Source organism: Besnoitia besnoiti, chromosome III, assembly GCF_002563875.1.
Source record: "Besnoitia besnoiti strain Bb-Ger1 chromosome III, whole genome shotgun sequence".
Taxonomy (NCBI): domain Eukaryota; phylum Apicomplexa; class Conoidasida; order Eucoccidiorida; family Sarcocystidae; genus Besnoitia; species Besnoitia besnoiti.
In genome coordinates this window covers 3072769-3092702 of record NC_042358.1, presented here as the reverse complement: position 1 = coordinate 3092702, position 19934 = coordinate 3072769, and the positions used below count along the sequence as shown (strand labels likewise).

The 19934-nt window shown below is 57.7% G+C and overlaps 3 protein-coding genes across 3 annotated transcripts; 2 read left to right on the top strand and 1 right to left on the bottom strand.

Moving 5' to 3' along the window:
* Positions 1-378: 378 nt before the first annotated feature.
* BESB_047220 (uncharacterized protein) lies at positions 379-1465 on the top strand (the record flags this gene model as incomplete). The annotated part of the gene is made up of 4 exons (XM_029363173.1): positions 379-486; positions 719-787; positions 939-980; positions 1271-1465. 4 exons carry the CDS (start codon positions 379-381, stop codon positions 1463-1465), a joined length of 414 nt encoding a protein of 137 aa, XP_029220539.1.
* A 1864-nt stretch (positions 1466-3329) lies between these two features.
* On the bottom strand, positions 3330-12523 carry BESB_047210 (uncharacterized protein; the record flags this gene model as incomplete). Its single annotated transcript, XM_029363172.1, has 12 exons — positions 3330-3363; positions 3698-3758; positions 4263-4380; positions 4804-5073; positions 5790-5907; positions 6197-6279; positions 6924-7109; positions 7504-7686; positions 8105-8475; positions 8667-8974; positions 9438-10570; positions 10901-12523. The coding sequence occupies 12 exons, from the start codon at positions 12521-12523 to the stop codon at positions 3330-3332; spliced, it is 4488 nt and encodes a 1495-aa protein (XP_029220538.1).
* Positions 12524-14478: 1955 nt separating this feature from the next.
* BESB_047200 (putative ADP-ribosylation factor family protein 2) lies at positions 14479-16890 on the top strand (the record flags this gene model as incomplete). Its single annotated transcript, XM_029363171.1, has 5 exons — positions 14479-14543; positions 15000-15110; positions 15758-15920; positions 16191-16271; positions 16753-16890. The coding sequence occupies 5 exons, from the start codon at positions 14479-14481 to the stop codon at positions 16888-16890; spliced, it is 558 nt and encodes a 185-aa protein (XP_029220537.1).
* Positions 16891-19934: the final 3044 nt, after the last annotated feature.

Sequence of the window (19934 nt, the reverse complement as noted above, 5' to 3'; positions counted from 1 at the left end):
GTTGCACTTTGATTTTCATAGATAACTCAGATGTCTCGCGGGAACCATATGCAAAAGCACTCTGAGATAAAGGCTTACCCAAGAGATGCAGCAAACCATACTGGCTCTAAGAAGTGCTTCGAGGTAACGAGGCAGGAACTTAGTCATTGGCCTTTTGCACATCCGGGGTTTCTTTCTTTGGTGCCATCCTGACCTTTTCTGTTTTTTGCTGTGAACTCCTAGACGCGTCAACGCTGCTTTCTCATTGAGTTCAATACGAATTTGGTATCGTGTTTTCTGATAGGGCGGACTCGTGAGCAACACGCAGCCTGGCTACTACATGCAAGCGGTGTGTAATCCGTTAGATACTTCTGTAGTACCGAACTCTCTCACGTTGCGATGAGGCTTGCCCTGCAGGATAATCGCGCAGGATTACCTGCAACATTAATTCATCTTGGCAATGGCATGTCTCTCAAAGTGGAGTATCACCTCGATTTCCGTCTCCAAGTAAGGGTCACAAGAGTCCATGTCGCTCTCGTCTAACACGTATACCGGCAATGTGTAAGGTGCGGGAGGGGGGTGAAGCTCAGGTGATAGGGATCAGTCTTGGTAGAGCCGCCCCGTCAAATGTTTGCCGGAGTGCCGCACTGCGGACTGTGAAGACTTGTCCATCTTCGCATGATGTGAGTGTGCACACGTGTCAGAATGAAGATCGGTTTCCCTTTTGTGCTTACAACAGAATATTCACTTCAAGCTGTGCACCAAGGACAACCGCTTCATTATGTTCTTCTTCATTCCCATCGCATACGTAAGTTCAGAGGCCTTCCTGTCTTTTGGTGTGCACTTGGCAGGAGTTAATACGCATCCACTGGATAGCACACACAACCGACTGAAATAGGTGGGCAATGAGCCAGTGTGGAACATGGGTAGCCTTGCTACGGATTTCGTCTCCCGTGCAGCTGCAAGACATTGCCATTCCGGAAGAGCTCGATCCCGCTGTGGTAAGGCTAACATTCACACTGTCGTCGGCTGGTGAGAAGCCAAAGGGAGGTGGAGAGCAAGAATCGAATTCCAGCGAGATTTTCTCACTCAGACACAAGCTTAACTTGTAATCGAGTAGGTAAGGCCGAGCTCGACTACGACTCTACTGCTGAGGTTCCATCTCGCAGCGTAAACCCTTACGAATCGCACCGGATGTCTTTCCGTAACGCCTCGCAGGCTTGAGGTGCTCACAGTTTCATACCTGGCTATTTCCATGCACTTGTGTCACTCGGTTTCCTGGCGCGTGCAGCACGCCTCTTGCTACGATCGTGTCCGGAAATTTGTCCGCCGTCCGCAGCGGGCTGCTGTCCTGCAAGTAAGCGAATGGCCGAAAGTTATTCCCCTGAATCGGAAGCAGCAGCAGCTGAGCGGCGACGCAGAGCCGTATTTACTGGGAAGTGGGGGTCGAGTGATACATGCGGCAATTTGCATTTCGCCTCCGTAGCTCTTCACCACACGCACACAGGATCTGTGTCTGCTCGCGGTGCATACCAGTTTACACGTGTAGCCCCACATATGCTGACAGGGTACAACCTTATGTAGTTATGTGAATACACAAGTTTATCTAGTGCAGATGCAGTTTCTGCTTTTTGCTTCCTCTGCAGCTTGCGCCTGACGCACCAGCTGATCTGCGCCGGACCCCACTGTATCTGAGCGCAGCTGGGAACCCCGCGCAGAACCAAAGTTCTTTGCAGCGGCTCTTTGTTGGCTCGGCAGTAGTGTTGGTCCTAGCAGACACTCAAGAGAGAGATGTTTTCCAGTGTTCGCTCAAAATCCTTCAAATGTACAATTCCCTCGAGCAGTGTCAATGAAACTGTGCGGATGGATTGAGGCTCTCGTGGAACCTTCTATATCCGGAATTTCTATCCCTTCCAGGAGTAATACTCTTTCTGCAACTGAAGCGTTATCACCTATCGGTCACATCTCTCGGGGGAGCAAAAGGTTTTCCTTGGTTCTGACCTGTTCCACAGCAGGGCAATTTGGCGTGTGTCACTCACTATAGCTTGGGCCTGTGTGTGCCTTAGGATCGTGAACTACGATCTGTCTCCCTTGGTATCTCCAGTGACGAATCGGCCTCCGCGGCAGCGATTACACGTGCGCAATAGACGCCTCCTGCCGCTCGAAAACTAACTCTTGTGCCGCTGTCGTTTGTTCGCTCGACGGGAGAGAGCTTCTCTTCTGAAGGCGCCATGCAGTCAACCTCCGCGGATACCCGCTGCAGCTCTGCATCGACAACGACTGCCACGCAGGTCTCTGGTCGCGAGAGGCTCGCAGCTACAGCGTCGGCCTCTTGTTTCGTGTGAACTGGAGCCAAACGCCAGCAAAAGTCCCACCTCACCCCTTTCCACTATCAGCTCCATACGAGCCACGACCACCAGAAAAAGCGAAGTGGTTCCGCCTCTGGCGGCCACCACGCATAGAAATACATATATTTACAATTACTGCACGCTCTTGCGTTGAGGATCAAAAACACCAAAGAGCAGCTGGGCATCCGTGCTGCGAGGGCGCCGTGCTTCCTCTCAGTTTAAACTGCATGCCCTTCTCTGCAGGCGCTCTCGCTATCGGGAGTTGTCTAAAGCGATGATTCCAACACAGATGCTTGCCTGTTAAACCACTCTAACACACGCTGACATCGCATCGTGACACGGGGTACGCCCTTCTGCATTCTCTGAGAGCTACCGCAGGTGTAGTAAAATCGTAAGCTGTGCAGATGATACATCGAACGCCTACTGCCCCTGTTTCGATACATAGCAGCCGGCTCTGCACCGGCGCAGTGCGCCGCAAGACACGAGGAGGCTCTCAGGCACCTCATGCCGGGCTGCCGCTGGCTGCGCACCGGCCTCAACTTTACAGAGGAACCCAGCGCTTCCTGAGATGCTACGGCCCGCGTGAGCCGCGCACGTGTCCTGCCAAAAACGGAACGTCCGTTGCAACGCTCGCCACGCGCGCACCTCAGCGACGCGGCTAAGCTGGCAGGAGGACGTGTTTGCTCATCTTTTTATGAGCGATTGCCTTTCTCAGTCAAGCGGCAGCACCTTTGAAGAAAAATATAACTGACGCCCAACACATTAGCGTCGGACCGGGGGTTGAACCCGTGCGCATGCGCATGCGCTCTCGCGTTCTGCTCCGCGACAATGCCGAACAGAGCGACGCGCCAAAAGAGAATCCGACCTCGTTGAGAAGTTTCAAAAGGTAGAGAGTGTTTGACAAGTGAGCGACAGGACTCTGCAGAGCCGAGCAGAAACAACGTACCGCTTTCGTTCAAAGTGTGATGAGGTGCTTCGCACACCTCCAGAGGGCGAATGCAGCTAATTTTCCTCTCCAAAACCATTGTGTGCTGACCTGCAAACAGCAAACGTTGAGAAAAAGCCTGTGTCGCCAGCGTACATCCGCTTGGGCCACAAAGTTAACATGAACATCGTGAGCACACTCTTGCGCGGCCCGCGACCAGCAGACTGCCGGTCTGCTGGTATCCACGTCTGCATTCGCTCCCCGGTTTGGAATTTTTAAGGCTTTACAAAGAATAACTATTGCCTTCCAGACATACACGCAGACGCCCTCTGGCGACAGGAATACGGACGGGTCCTATAGAGCCAAACAGGGCCGCGCCGGCACGCTGGATCTCTCTCAAACGCATGTGCGCCTCGAGTCTGCTTCTACTGCGCTGCAGACGCACCAGATTTCGGCGTCGGGCGCCAAGACGGTGATCGCAAAGTCTCGCGTTGCACTCGAGCGGTCTGCGGGCAGAGAGCACGGCATGTGCGACAATCTGGAATGAAAAATAAACTTTATCTTACCCACAAACCACACAACGGAAGACCCGCGCAGTCTCCTCACAACTAAACGCTTGTGTACTGGAAGGCCAATGCGGAGCCTCAGGCTTTCGCACACACAAAGGGCTTTACGCGCGCGGCGAGCGCCGCGAACAAGATAACTCCCGGCGAATCAGCCGAGACATCATTCACCTCGACAGAGGGGAGTGCCCACAATGAAGGAAGACGTGAGAAGGCGAAGAGAAGTTGAGGAGTTTTGCGAGCTATAGCGAATACGACTCGAGGTCGAAGTCTCAAAAAGGAACCACGCTCATTCGACGTCTTCCGCATTCCATTCGCGAAGAAGAAGAAAAACAAGAGACCGATGAAGGCGCGCCTCCAGCAGACTTGTGCGCGTGAAGGCGTGGAAACCGCAGACTAGCTGCACTCGTCGTGAATCGATAGACCTTTCGCCGAAGAAACGCCTACCTCGCCCGCTGCTGTCGATCTTGCCTTCCAAGAACCGCTGCCATGACGCTTCTTCCTCTTCGGCCTCGCTCTGTCCATCTTCCGCGCGGATGATGTCGAGCTTTCCTTTGTTTGTCAGCTGCAGGCGCACGCAAGAGACGCACGCTCCCCTTGATCGCACTTCGCAGACAGAGACGCCGGATACAGGAGGCTGCGCAGCAAAAAACAAGTGGAGCCTCCTCACGCCGCGCCCATTCTACACCGGCGGCATGCCCCGCTGCAAACTGCAGGCGCCTCGCTTTGTCACAAAACGCTTTCTGCCTCTGCTGAGCCTCGCCTCTCTTTCCGTGCAGGGGAAGCCGCGCCCTGAAGATCGCCTCGTCCCTCTGTGCAGTGCCCAGCAAAAATAAAACTCCTCGTCTTTCGCAGGAGACAGCAGCTGACTCCCCCTCACTGGCTCGTCAAGGCACTGCCCCGCCATCGCCTCAGGCGACAAAGGGGTTTTTTCGGCTCGTTCTGCCGCGCAGAGGCAAGGGCCCTGCGCCCAGCCCCGCTGTCTCACCAGGAGTGTGCAGAGGAAGAGCCTGCAGACTTCGTAGCTCTTCTGGCCGTCGGCGACCTCGCTGAAGTTCGGAAATCGCGGCGCACCGTTCTCTCTCAGTGCGAGGCGACTCTCGGCCTGCGAGGCGAGCTGCAGGGATTCGCCGCCGTCGCGAAAGGATTTGTCTTGGAGCGTCAGCGCAAGCGTCTCTGGAGAGGAAGGAGACCCGTCCTCGAGAGCGAGGAGAGGCGCGGGCGGCGGCAGCGCTCTGGGCGACGACGGGCAACAGGTCTGTGAACGAGAAAGAGGAGAGACAGATGACGGAGAGATAAGAGAGCAGAGCGGGGACCGCTACGCTCGTTTCGCATTTGTCGAGCTCCATCTCTAGTTCGCAGCGGCACGCGCAAGGGCCTCTTGCGTCTGAACTCGCGAGAGGCGAGACCGCGTGAAGAGCGCAGTCGCCCGCCTTTGACTCTCAGAGAGCCATTGCCTCTTCCCGCTTCGGCGCAGGCCTGACGCCGTTACAGATCTGCGCCGTTCTGGTCGCCAGACAACCCGAGCCTGCTCGTGCAAGGGGAGATCTCTGCTCTGTTCCAATGTTCGGATTCGTGCCCCCTGTCGCCCTCCCGCTGCACCCACTCATGCTGTGAGCATCTCCCTGCTGACTCCTTCCGTCGAGCGGCGCTCTGTCGAAGCGGCGCGCCGCCTATCGGCCTCGCTGCCTCCAGCGCGCGAGTCTTCTTCCTTCCCGATCTGCCGCTCTGACGCCGCGCGCGTCGATATCATCCCGCCGAGCCGAGGCCCTTCCCTCGGCGCAAGGGCAGCCCCTCTCGCTTCCATCGTGCGCGCTTGTTAGCGCACTCTTCCAGCCGAGCTATTGACTTTGTGGTATTATACGGAGAATAGATGTTGGATTTAACACAATCTTTGGGCATGTAGCTTAGCAGTGGAGTATGTGCACTACGAGCCCTCCATCGTCGCCCGGTCTCTCGGAGCCGCTTTCTCACCTGAGCGAGCTCGGCGACGCGCTGGAGCAGCGTGCGTTCGTAGGCGCGGATGTCGAAGGGCGGCAGGGCCGCGCTCTGCCGCAGTTGCGCATCCAGGAAAACCGACCAAGTGGCAACGCTGCGCAGAAAAACAGCCTCGACAAACGATCGGGTGCTGAGCGCATGCCACAAAGGCAGCACGCGGACAGACGCCAAAAGTCCATTTCGGAGTCAGTCCGCGGGGCCGAAGCACGCGACACTCGTCGACGTTGAGAAAGGGAGGGAGGGCACTGGCGTAGAAGCTATCTTTATATTTTATAAATATAATGTAGAGGAATATTTTAGAAACTACTTAGGGCAAATATGTACGGATTTTCTAGTTCTTTTCTCCTCGATCTCCCGTCCTCCACAGATCAAACGTCGCGTACCGCTGCAGCAACTCGCGGTCCGCTATCTTCTTCTGGCTAGTCTCCGCAGAAAAGCCTTCCAGATGATCATCGGCGCCATCCTCCTGAGCGAGGAAACACGAAACGCACAACAACGAAAACACGGTCTGCGGCTCCAGTCTCTTCCCCTAAGTAAAAGCTTAAGGATGGTTTTGAATCCGGAGGCACCTGATTTGTAGGGGGCTTTCAGTACTTGGAATTTGCAGCACTTTTAGCTATTAACTTCCTGGGTTCTTGCGTGGTCATGGGCGCCAACGCTAGAGCGGCAGACGCGAAGCGGAGACCCGCCTCCAGAGAAGAGGAGACGGCGAGCAGAGAATGCGGGAAGACCAATAATAATGATCAAGAAGAACCCACTGTATACCCGCACAAGGACCCATCCATTGGTTACATTCCGAGTTACAAAACGGTGCCGTATCACCACTCGCGGATTCAAAACTCGAATTTCAGGTAGAATGAAGAGCAGAACAGCCTTGCTTTCATGACCACCATGTTAAGTGCATTAGCAGAGCACCGCGAGAGGGAGCAGAATCGAGCAGCATGCAAAGCGAATAACGATAGAAGAGGGCTCAGGAGAGAGAGGAAAGAGCTGTGGCCAGAGCAGCAGAAGGCAGACAAGAGGGCCTGTGCGCCAGAGACAGAAACCGGCTGTGACAGACGAAGACACACGCAGGGAGACGAAAGCGGAAAGGAGAAAGAAAGGACCTACCGTGACCGCAAGCGGCAGACTGACGGCCGCGCGCAGCTGCTGTTCGAGTTTTTCCTTCTCAGGTCCGCTGAGCAACGCCAGCATCAGCCCGTCGCCGCTGCGCTCGCTCAGCGCGCTCTTCCTCTCGCCGTTTTCGCCCACCTTTCCGTCCGCGTCTCCTTTCGCGTCGCTGACGTCGAAAATATCCTGAAAAAGAAAGCAAAAGCCAAGAACTCGACAGGGAACACCTCACCTCAGCTCAGAGAGCGAAGCCATGCCGCCAGAAAGCGGCCGCACGCAGCGGACGCGACGCGGGAAGCGAGGAAGGAAGAAGAAAATGCCCTTCTCGGCAGGGAGGAGATGGCTGAAAGCATAGCTGCGTGGCAACGTTAACGGACTTAAGGTTTACAAGGGCTGTGACGCGTGACGAGCTCTTTCATTCGCCTCAGCCTGCCTGCGCAAGTTGAGAAGATTCAGAGCCTAGGGAAGGGCGTGACAGCGAAAGGCACGGTGAGGCGGTAAAGCCCCGCAAGGCGAGGGGCAAGGAGGCGCCGCAGGTTGAGATCGGAGCAGAGAAGAAGAGAAGCCTGAGCCAACTTACCTCGGCGTCGACCGCGCTCTCCTCCAGCTCTCGCCAGGCTTCTACAGGCCTCAGGATTCTCTCCTCGACGGCCTCCACCAGCGCCTCAGCCTCCTCAGCTGCTTCGCGAGCCACAGGAAGGGCCTCAGGGGACCTCAGAGAGGCCGCGAGAGAGCCCTGATCTGCTCCCTTCCGCCCTCGCTCCTGCTCGCAACAAGCGGAAAAAGAAAACAAATGGAGCACGCATCGCCAGCGCACCCGAGAGGCGCGCCGACAGCCTCAGACTGAGAGGCATCATTTCTGCAGAGGCGGACTAAATTTGGCGCTTTTCAAAATGACGCAGACGAGAGGAGGGACGGGCTCGCGGCTAGCGCGCACGCGCATGCGGCAGATGCTCAGCAGCCCCCCCCCCAACAGAAGAGGCGAGGACCAGATACCCAGGAGAACTGTACAAAACGCACGAAAAAACTCCAGCGAGGCCCGCCCACACCGACGCGCGCAAAGAGCCTCCGTTCTCTCTCCTTTTTGCCGCATGGAGTACTTGTCAGGTGTTGGGTGTAGGGTTCGCGTCTCTCTTCATACGTATGGACTTAGTTCTGTTTTTCTGGTCTGTAGATCTCACTGTTTCTCGCTTGATTTTCCGCTTGAGTCTCTGCCTGAGCATCGCGCGTTCCCGCAGGCGCGCGTAGACGACGTCTTCCATCCACTTCCATCGGGAGGTCTCGAGCATGCACCCAATCGCCGAGCCTGCGGCTGCGATGCCGAAAGGCGCTTTTTCTTTCCGCCCTCTCTTCTTCGCGTCGAAGCGCCGTCTGAGATCGCCGCCGCGGACTTCCAAGTCATCGCGACTCGCCTCCTCGCCTTCCGCGTCGCTCTCTGGGCGCTTCACGGCTGTCGCGACATCCGGCGCGCTCGCTGGAAGCTTCACCGCGACTGCCGGCGCCAACAGCGGATTCGGAAGCTGAATGTCTGGATAAAATGGAAGGTGCGCGGCTGCGCAAGAGACAGAGAGACCGACACACGCAGGCACGTGTGGAGTTTTTCCACGCAGCTAGTTCGGTCGTGGCCTCTGCTCTCTCTCAGCGCCACCCCCCCCTACCCCCCCGCCTCACACTGGACATCTCTCTCGCTCCTGGTATTCTTGCTGCGCGGCTTTCTCTCTCTCCAAGCGTGTGCCCCCTCACCTCCCCTCGGGCGTGCTACCGCACCTGAGACGTTCGCTTTTCGCGTGCGCGCCTTGGCTTTCGCAAGAGCCTCACGCCAGGCGCGAGAACTCGAGGCCTTCTCTGAGTTCTTCTCCTCCTTCACAGAGGCTGCATCGCCGCCGCAGATCACGTTTTCGGCCGCCGCGAGCTCCCCCGGGCTCCACAGACCCTGCAGCAGCGTGCGCAAGCCCTGTGGCGTATGAACACGGTGGAAGGCGAGCGCGGCTGTCGCAGGCGCCGACGCGAAGGCCGAAGACGGCAGCGCGGCGTAGAAGGGAGGCGGGATTCTGCGAAGCGAACGCACAGAGAAGAAAACAAGGCGCGCTAACCTAGATGCAGATGAGAAGCGACCAGGGCAAAAAAAAACGGCAGCACACCGAGGAAGAGAGCGGATCCCAGCAACAGACAGACAGAGAGGCAGGAGAGAACGCTGAGAACAGCCGCGGCCGCGCAAGGGCGCAGAAAGACTGGAGCCCAAAGCGAGATGCAGACATCGACCGCGGAGAGGGAGAAAAAAAGGGAGGCAGAGAAGAGAGCGCGAGGCAGGCGACGGAGACGGGAAAGCTAACGCTTGACATGGTACGAGGAGAGCGAAAACGGCTGCGAGTGAGATGCACAGAAGGCAGCAGGCGCTACACGACGCAAGATAACAGGACGAGACTCGTCTGCTTGCGAATTATTAGCATCGAACCGAGGAATGTGCAAAGCGCACACACTCGCAGTTAAGTTCATAAAAGGTCTCAAATGTACCTGGTGCAGGAGCCGAGTTTCAGAGGGCGTCTCTCAGCCTTGTCGTCCGCCTCCTCTTCTTCGCGCAGTGACATGAGTTTATAGCGGGCGCGAGGTTTTATTTTCTGCCTCTTATTCTGTTTTTCTTTGCTTTCTTCCCTGCCCGAGCCGGCTTCCTCCCGCGCGCCCACGCCGTGTGCGCGCGCGCCCTCGCAATCGAGGCAGAAGGGACACGATGCCTCTCCCTGTCCCTGCTTCACCGCGTGCGCCTCGCTCGCGCAGACGTCCTTCGCAGCCCCGTGCGACGCGGCAGACGCCGTGGTCAGGCCCTTCTGACTGTCTCCTCCGCAGAGATTCCCGGCAGGGCGCGTCCGCTTGGCGTCGCCAGTCTCCCGCGGTGGCGCAGTACAGACACTCCAGTCGCCGGCGCGCGAGGCATGCAACAGCCGCCGCAGTGCCGTCACGCGGTCGGCGCCCTGCTCTCGCTGCTGCTGCAGCCAGGCGCGCTGGATGAGGTCAACGACGGACAACAGCGGCGCCTCGCGGGAGGCAAAGGCGCCAGGCGGCGCGGCAGCGGCGTCTGCGCCATCCGCATCGTCGGGAGGGACGCTCATATCGATGCCGAGGTCCTGTCTGTGCTGGGCTTTGCCGCGCTCTTCTTCGAAGAAAAACGCGCCAGATAACTCGCGCGAGAGCGCCTCCGCGTCCGCCGAGCTCCCCACGCCCTCGGTCGCAGCCCCGACGTCCCCGGCGAGCCGCCCCGCTGCCTCCGCCGCCGACGCGGAGGCCGGTGCCGGGTCTTCGAAACAGTCGACAGCGAAGTCCTCGCCGCCAAAGTCGAGGCACTCGCCCAAACCCTCGCTCGGGAGGCGGGTCAGGTCCCCAGGGAGCGCTGTCGCAGCTGCGGCCAGCTGCAGCGCGGAATCTGCGGAGGAAGCTGACGCAGAAGGCGCGGGCACTGCAGGTGGCAAACCAGGTGCGGGCGCGGGAACAGGCCCGTGGAGACTGGTGCCAGAGGGGGACGCCGCGAGAGAGCAAGGGAGAAGTCTGCGCCGCTTCTTCTCGGGGCGGAGGAGAAGCGCGTCGTACAGAGACGTGTCGCGCGAGTCAACCATCAAACCGCCCGAGGCCTCGTGGAGCAGGAAGGAAGTCAGCTGAAAACCAAAAAGATTGAAAAAAACTAGAAATAAAGGAACCACGCCGCCGCTTAGCGCCTTTAGGCATCACCCCTTGCGGAAAATATGTCGTCTCAAAACCGCTGCTTTCTCACTCGCGCGCTGAGGTCAACGGGGCACGAAGCCGCGAGCACAAAAGTGCACTTATCTGGAGACAGACGAGGCAGAAACACACATCACATCTTAAACTGCAAACGCATGCACGACCTAGAAACATACATGTAGATACCTACAACTACGACTACAGGTCCTGCGCGAACGACGCGTACGCCCACGGGACTACCGAGCGGCTCTCCGGGCTCTCCTTACCCTGAAGCTTCTGAATTCTCTGTATCTGGTGGCCATGGCGCTTTCTTCTTCCTCGCTTCCTCCGGCGTCTGTGCGGCCAGCTGCCTGCTCCGCGTCGCCGCGTGCCGCTGAACCTGCCGCGCTGCCTCCGCTCTCCTGTCGTGCGGCGCTCGCGCGGCTCGGCTCTCCTCCTCTCTGGGGCTCTTCTGCGGCCTTCCCTGTCTCTCTGGCGCCTCCTCTGCCAGGTCGGCCGGTCTTCTTTCGAAGGACAGGCGGGAGGCGAACCACGTCGGGGGGCCGCGCGTTTTTGTTTCTCTCTTCTTCCTCGTCTTTGGCGCCCTCGCCTCGTTTCGCGCTCGCTTCCTGCGGGAAGGCCGGCAGGCACAGCGCGACGCTCTCCAGGACTTCCTGCAGGATCGCCTGCTTGATGAACCGTAAGCTGTGCGTGCCGTGCGCCGCCGCTTTGATGGCTGCGGCGCCCCTGAGTGCGTCGCCGGCCTTCCCCCCTGTTCCCGCGACGTTCATCGACTGAAGCATGTGCAGGAAGAGCGCATGCAAGTGCTCAATCTTCCTCCCCCACACCTTCGCCAGGCGCTCGAGAAACAGCGCGGCCTGCGTAAACTCCATGCGGTAGGCGCCGAGGAGCTCTTGGCTGCCCGCCCGCGTTGCCGCCGCGCCGCCCGAGCCGCCGACGGCCGCGACCGCCGCGGCCACGAAACGCCGCGGCGTGACGATTGGGGACTGCGCGGCATCGCAGTCCCCCTCGAGGAGGCAGGCTTCTGGCGGCTCGGGCGGCCGCTCGCGAACGTCCTGCGCCGCGTCGCCCAGCTGAATCGTGCCGCTCTCGGAAAGCGAGAGAAAAAACGTGAGCAGCTGCGCGACGTCCACGTCCCACCACCAGGGCGATGCGGCGGTGCGCAAGAGGTCCTCGACTCGAGAGAGGAACTCCGCGAGCGAGCCCGTCTCCGCCGCCCCCTCGCCCCCCCGCTCGCCCTCCGTGCGAGCCGCCGGCTCCGCGCGCTGCCGCAGCACCGGAGTGGAGTCCTCCGCGCCAAAGCAAGGCCCCGCACGCCCTACCCCGAGGGCCGGCGAGCCCACAGGCGTGCCCACGCCGTCGTGGGGGAACACCGAGGAGGAAAACCCAGAAAAAGACGAAAAACCAGACGCCGCGCCAGAGGACGGGCGGGGGGGCGTCCGCTGGTCCTGTGAGGGCGGGGAGAACGCGGTGTCGGCGGCGGGGGGCACGCCCAGGGAGTGGCGCGCGAGCCGCGGCGGCGTGCCTTGCGAGAGGCATTCGCGGTCTCGCTTGCCGCGGCTGGGCGGAGCGAAACTCGGCGTCTGAAACACAACGGCGGAGCCTGGGAAAGGGGGCGCCTGGTGGCAGATGGAGCGGCTGAGGCGCTGCGACCCGAGAGAAAGCGGAGAAGCAAACAGACCCCCCGCGCCTGCCTCGTCATCCCCGTCCACGCTCTCTGCGCCCGAGTGCGCCTCCTCCCTCTCTCCGCTCTCCGCGGCCTTACGGTCGGCAGGCGTCCCCCCGGCGCCCGCCGACGGGCCGGAACTCGCAGGCGCCGAGGGGTGCGCGAACCGCGAGGAAACCAGCGACTGCGTTGAGCCCTTAACTGGGCGCCGCTGGCTCTCCATGGGGAACGCGTGAGAAGCGCCGCAGGGAAATCGAACCAAGAGACAGCGGCTCCAGTGGGCGGGGGGCGAAGCGGGGCGGTCCAACCCGGCCTGCGTGCGCGTCGCCACACAGTGGAACGCGGGATAACAGCAGAAGCAGCCACGCGCGTTCCGCGACGCTCAGACAGGAGGAAAGGGGAAGAAAAAGCCGTCATGTGCGCAGTACGAACCAGAGTCTAACTCACTCTGACCGCAAAATTACGCGCTCGACCCGCGGCATGCAGCCGCAAACCCAGGACACGTGAGAAGACGACATGCGGACGAAGCAGGGCGTAGGAGTTAAAGACTGAGGAGACGCGGTCGGGACCGAAACAAAAATTGAAACGCAGCCGATATTCTATTTTCGCGACAGCAGACAAGAAAATACGGGACACATGCTGCCGGCGTGTCTTGCCGTCAGTCTGTCTCAAACTGCGGGTCTGCAACACACATCGAGGAGAGTCCGACTCTGCGCGCCTGCTGCTAACGTGTATCGACCCCACCGAAGATTCGAAGAGAAAGATGATTCGAAGAAGACCCAGAAACCGTGAGCGGAAGGAAATGACGCAAAGATTTTTCTCCTGGGGCAGGAGATCCATTAGCGGCCATCTAAGGAGGGCCGTACTGGAGGGCGAAGAAGGCGCGGGAACAGTCGCGAGGGTCCCTCCTGCTGAGAAGCGCTTGCTGGCTGGCACACCTGCAGAAGATCGAGCGGGAGAGGCTGCCCGCATGGAGGCGGACGAATACGGGGTGAAATTGCTCTCGAAAAAGAGATTTGCTGCACGATTTCCCTTTTCAACAACGCAGCTTTTGGTGACGTTGCGCACGCATGCGCGAAATTGCAGGGGTGGTGTACGTACACTGCATGTACGCCTTTCCTGCAGACACACGCGAGGTAAGCGTGTCGAGCGAACATCCTTGAGGTAAAACAGAGGACTCGGCGGGTTTCGCGGGTTTCCAGCGCATGCTGAGACGGAACCGGGGACATCCCGAGCAAATCGGTGTCTTTCGTCTTCCATATCTGCCTTTTCGGTGTGTTCCGCCTCCACAGGAGAAGTGACCTCCCGCCTTCGCGCCTAGCCGTGCAGAGAGAATACGCGGTGAATGGCCAGTCTGCCAATCGACGAATCCAACGGGGAGGCGAGTTCCTCCTGGAAACGTCATATCAAAGCCAGAAAAGGCAAAACTCTTCTCGTCGACCTGCTCACAGCTCGGCGCGTCGCCGTCGCTGGCCGCTGTCTTGCGGCTCGAGGAGAGTCTCTCCTCTCCACGTGGTTGAACGCGTTCCGTGAAGATCCTCGTCTCAGGCTCAAAGCGTATTGTCTCTTGATTCATTCTTGGCGTCGCCTGATGGCTGACCTTCGTTCGGCCTGAATTCTACTGTCGGCTTTCGTGTCAGCTGACCTACGCGGTCCTTGTACGCTGTGAGGCCTCACGAGCAGCAGCGCCCTCGCTTCAGCAGCGTGGGAGCGTATTCCAGTCCAGTTCAGGTCTTACCGTATATGAAAGGAGATTCCAATGCCTGGACAAATCAGGCTGCCTGTCTGCGCCAGGATCAGGTGTACCTGTTGACATTCGTGAACCAGTTGTCTTCCCCTGTGACTGCCTCCGTCAGGAAGCTGCTGAAGCCTGCAGGCGCCACCTGCACTGCTTATACCTTGTCGACTCAACGGGCTGAAAGGAGAGTCCTACCTAGTCGAGGGACTGTCCGGAGAGACGATCAGGTTGTCTTCTTTCCCACAGGAGCCCTCTGCGCGGATCACCCTCACTCTCGGCCGCCGCCCTCTTCTCTTTCAACTCAAACGTGGACTCGCTATATATTCCCTTGGATATATATATGTATACCTAGGAAGGTCTATAGAGCGAGACCTGTCTGTCTATGTATAACGCATCATCTTAGGGGTCTGCCAAGGCAGGTGTATGAGGAATCCGTCGCCATGGTGCTGCTCAAGGTTTTGAGGAAGACCAAGCAGAAGGAGAAGGAGCTTCGTCTCCTGATGCTGTGAGTTCTAAAGAACAAATATGGAAACCTCTCGCGCTGCGCTTGTTCGCGGTCACTGCGTTGATCCAGGGGTCGCGTCCATTTCGTAACGACTGGCTGAGCGAGATAGAACCCCGGCAGCTTTTTCGGCGTGGAAAATCGGAATGTTCTTTCTCAGAGACATCACACTCGAATTCACCAGCCCTTCGCAAAGGAGCATCCGATTCGTTCCCCTTCAAGAGAAACGCACTGGACCACACAACCGGCAGCTGTGCTTCGTCCGCTCTCTCTCTCGTTCTCTTCGCTTTTCGCGCTCCTGATTCATTTTCTCTTTCCGTGTGCTGTCTCCTTCCGGCCCTGATTCGAGCTGCTACTCTTCTGCATTGCTGTTCTGTGACTGGCGAATTCACTTAAATCTGAGTTCCGCAAACGCGCGTTTCTGCCGGTGGCAACTGCTTCCTCGTCTCTGTTGTGCAGCGGCTTGGACAACGCAGGCAAGACGACGATTGTGAAGCGAATCAACGGGGAGGATTGGAATACGATCTCACCGACACTCGGATTCTCAATCTGCACCTTCGCCTTCAACGGGTAGGGGTCTCGGGCGGCTCTTCACGTGGAAGTCTGGAGGTTTCCTAAAGTTTTGCGAATTGAAAATCTGGCATGAAACCCGCGAAACAGTCTCTCCAAACACATAACGTGTGCACACTGATGGACGGGCTTGTCTGGCACTGCGGGACAAGAGAGTAACGAGAGGCCCGTTCGACCCCTGCCGTATTGCTGCTGAATAAATAAAAGTAAATACATCTGTATATACTTGCGTATTTATATGTATATCTATAGGTATTTTGCGTACGCCCATGTCTTAGCCACGTGTGTGGCTGTCTGGCTTCGCTGCATGCCAGTCTTCGTCTGCTCCAACGCAGGCATGCTTCGCTCTATCTCTGCATATTTGTCGTCACAGCAAGCGCGTAGAATACGAGGCAACTCCGCCATCTCGTGCTTCCTTCCTCCGCAGGCGTCTGAACTGCGTGCACGTATGCCGCGTGCTCTGCTGGAGGGCCGCAGAGACTTCGTTTGCGCGGCGGCGTTGTCGCGTGGCGTTCACCGTGCGTCTTTGCATAGGTCTCCTCTCTGCGCTGCTGCTCTTCGCGCGCGTGCCCAGTTTGGTGGATCTGTAGCCCGTTCTCTGCGTGACTGAAAGGCCGCGAGCCGCGCGTCTCTTTTGTGCCTCGCAGCTACAAACTGAACGTCTGGGACGTGGGCGGCCAGCGGACGATTCGTTCCTTTTGGAGGAACTACTTCGAAGAAACGGACGGCGTCGTCTGGGTAGTGGACTCCGCAGATCGCCCGCGCATGGAGGTCTGCCGCGAGGAGCTGCACAAGCTGATGAAGGAGGAGGTAGGGTCTCGCGAGCGTAAAGAGCGGCGGATACTGGATGCCGCAAATGACCAGTCTGCGAAATAGAAGAAAGAAGAGAGACCGTGGGATTAACCGACACAGCAGCAGCGCCCGGATGACAGAGAGCAAGCGCAGCAGAGCGCGGCAGATACGCAGGAGAGAGTGTGTTTCCCAGTCCTAATCTCTGAAGGCAGCTGCAGGGCTTCGAAGTCGCACGATGCATTTGAGTTTCGCTCCGGGCTTGGAACTCGGTGTTTTTGGCGCCTGCAGCGACTCGCGGGCGCAACGCTTCTCGTTTTCGCGAACAAGCAGGACGTTCCTTCTGCGATGACTGCCGCAGAAATCTCCGAGGTGAGCGAGAGGGCGCGGGAATGTCTCACGAGGGTCTCCTCGTCTTTTGTTCCTGCGCAGAAGTGTGGGGCTCGACACTGCGGGGAGACCCCACCGCATATCTGAAAAAGCCTGCCGTGAGTTTTTGGCGTCTCTGCGCGTGCGCCGCCCTGTACTCCACACTTCATCAACAGCTATTCTGGTTTTTCGTACATCCAGAGGCCTACATTGTAAGTCTACCCGCTTCCGGTGTAGTGTCTCAGACTACTCTCCCTCATAGAGCAAGAGCGCCTTTGTATTATTTTAGCTATTCATGTACCGGTGTGTTTGCATCTGGCAGCGCAGTATGAAGCTGCGAAGGTGCAGTGGAGCGGAAGACGAAAGGATTCTTTGGATAGCGCCCGGGTCCGCATTGGAGGCGAGGCGCGTGTCGTGCGTTTCAGGAGCTCGAAGAGAGTCCAGAAATCTCTGATTTTTGCCTTGTGTCTGGCGGGTGTCGCAGGTCCTCGATTTGGAATCGATGAAGGAAAGTCGGCACTGGAAGATTTTTCCCTGTAGTGCGAGAGAAGGCTCTGGGCTCCTGGAGGGATTTTCTTGGCTTGTCGATGACATTTCTTCGCGCATGTTTGTTCGAAGTTGATCCTTTTTCAGAACAAACAGAACGTATTCTAAGATTTTTAGAAAACCACGCGCGCAACCGCGTGGCACCATCTGCCGCGGGCTCCAAGACGAGCGCCAGATGTCGCGCGCCCCGGCCCGTGAAGAGAAGCTTAAAAAAAAAGAAAAAAGAAGGAAACAACGAGATATCCACACCTTTCTGTGCACGCCTTGTGAAAACGTGTGTTTCCTTCTTATATCTCTCCAACAGTGCGGAAGATGACCGTCGCACTGTGAGCTCACAGAAGGCAGAAGTGATTGAGAGCGGCATATTCGTGGTCGCATGGAGAGGCACGAGGCACTGGATTGAACGTGAAGCATGTTTGGAGAAGAACGTCCATTCAATGGGCTCGCAACTGGAGGGAAGAATGAGCAGCAGCCTTTGGAAACAACTCTTTCTGGGGATGCGACCTTTTAAGACAGCGCTCAGAGTACTTATTAGTTGATGAGGTTGCACTTGGCGCCTTTGCGCCTTGCGTTCAAACGATTTCCCCTTTTAGAGTGTCGCACAGGCTACACCGTTGCTTAGCTGTGCTGCGTATACCACTCAGGGTGGCGATGAGTTTTGTATTGCTTTTCCCGTTTCTTGATGGTCAACGCTACAGGTCAGTCTCCGCGACATCTCATGCGCCTTTTGAGCCGCGTCCCTGCTGAGAGACGCATTCTAAGACGCCTACTACGCGAAAAAGAGTTCCTCGGGCGGAGGAACTCTGCCCACGAGAATCTGACACGTTCTTCTTTATACCGCAAAGAGAAGTGCGCTCTCCCTCAGGCGCATACGTCGCGCGCCACGCCCGCCTTTCTCGTTTTCACCTCGCCCTCCTCTCAGGAGCTCTATCGCATATTTTTCTGGCTCTCGGCTGTTGCTCTGCTCTGGTGTGTGTTGAACTTTTCCGTGATACACTGCCCACATTGTACTCCTTTCTTCGATGTGCATGATGGTCGCTTTACACTGCAGTTTCGAGACGTCGTCATATTCGCAATGGACGCGTCGGGACCTGAGTACGTCTGAAATGGAGCTGGCTTCAAACCGGCGCAGTCGGAGAAGCGTGATTTCTCAGCTGCCTGTTGATTGTCTTCGATGCCGCTACAGCTGCATACATGCGATCGACTACTGCAGCTCAGAATGCTGCAGGAAATTGACGAGCGCATTTGTTTCCCTCATCGACAGACCGGCGGCAAGAGAAAGGAGCCTCGAGGAGCAAAGACGAGGCTCTCCGGGCAACCGCATGTGACAGACAAATGTCATCTGCATGAGACTGCGACTTACACTGCAAAGTCTTGGCTGAGAGTGTGGTCACGGGCGCGCTATCCCGCGCAGAGAGCAATTTCCATGCCAAACTTTAACCTAATGACCCCGGAACCCTTGAAATGCATGTGCATCGGTGCTCGCTGCAGTCTCTGCGCGACGGTTCGGGATGCATTTTCCGTCGCTTGACAGCCAGAATCCGGCGAGCCGCTGCTTTCATTCACACGGAAGGGCATATACGAGATTGCTGCAAGAGGCTCTTCGTTTTCAAAGCGGTAGTGCGACACAAAGAGGTCCGCTGCATTGACCAGGGCAGTCCAGACCCCTAGCCTCGTATATGGCGTCCTGTTCTAAAGGGATTTCGCCTTTTGTGTGTCTTGGGCTGCCTCCCGCGCCTGTGCCTCCGCGGTTTTGCCTCGAGGGGCGCTTAATGGCCATACGCTCTGCTCCCTAAAGTGATTTTCGTCCCCTCGAAATGGAAATTTGGCTCGCATAAAAAAGGTGACAATTCGAGTTTTCTTCTCTTTCCTCCAGACGGCGTTGTGACCTCGTGCACTGCCCGCACAAGCGCTGGGAGCCCCTTGGGCTACGGCGTTGACGCTCTGCGAAGACAATAAAAGTAGTTTCCGGAGTTTCCAGTGAGAGCGGCTCGCCTCTAGGAAAGAGTAAGGAAGAAAGAAAGGGAAGATGCAATGGTAAGAGGTAAGAGGAAAGGAAAACAGACTCCCGGCTCTGCGCAAAGGCGCGGCCGCGCTTCTCCCATTTCACGTGCGAGAGAGCCGGAAATCTATGGGGTACTGAAAGTGCATGTGCGCAGTTCGCCTTCCGAGTTCGCCCGAAAACGCAAAGCAAGTCCGACTCTTCATCTGTTCCGGATATGGTAATGTGTGGTCTTGTTTCTCAACGCCATCTTCTTTCATTTGCCGCTTTCTGCTGCGGACTCTCCTCGGAAACTCCGCATGTTGTGTCCTCGGTCGGACCTCGCGCGCGCTTCGCCGGCCTTCTCTCCGTCGTTTTTCTCTTTCCTCTGCACAGCGGGAGAACTCGACTTATTCAGCATCTCGCTTCCTGTGGACGCGCCTAGGCCCTAGATGCACTCGACTGGGGATTGGGGTTCAGTCTACATCATTCGCGCCTGTCTTGCACGTCGCATGCTGCCGCCGTGTCTCCGGAGAACTCTGATGCTCTCCGTTTCGCGTTTCCTTCTTCGCAAAGTCCGCTAGCCTCGCCAACTTCTTCCAAGCTGTTTGTAACTTTTGAGCACTCAAAGATTCCAAAGCCTTCGTTGTAAACGCATGCTTAAGGGCCGGTGTCACTGCAGCCGCGTTCTGGTGAGCGAGGACCGCGTTCGCCCCCCCTGCCTGACAGTCGATTTGTTTTTTCTCCACCGTCTCCTGCCTCGTCTTCTACCTGCCGTCACCCCTTCTTTATGAGTGCAGTACACCACCACCCCACTGGGTCCTCTCGCCCTGCGTTGCCTGCCTCTGCTTCACACGTAGTAACTGCGCCGCGTCTGCTTCTGTGGCACAGATTTCGAAAGTCTCAGTCTAGTATGCGTCGCTGAGGACGACAACACGTCACAAGGCTCTAGCCCTTGCTTCGTCTTGGCAACTCGCTTGACAGAAAGGGAGCTTTTCTGGCGCTTCTGGAAGCCGTTTTTCTTCCTCGGAGTGTTTTCAATCTCCTGGCGTCCACACGCACAGGCCTGTGCGTGGTTGTGGCTTGCTGCACACGGAGCGAGGAAAGACAAGAGCCTTCGCTTGGTTGTCCTCTGATTT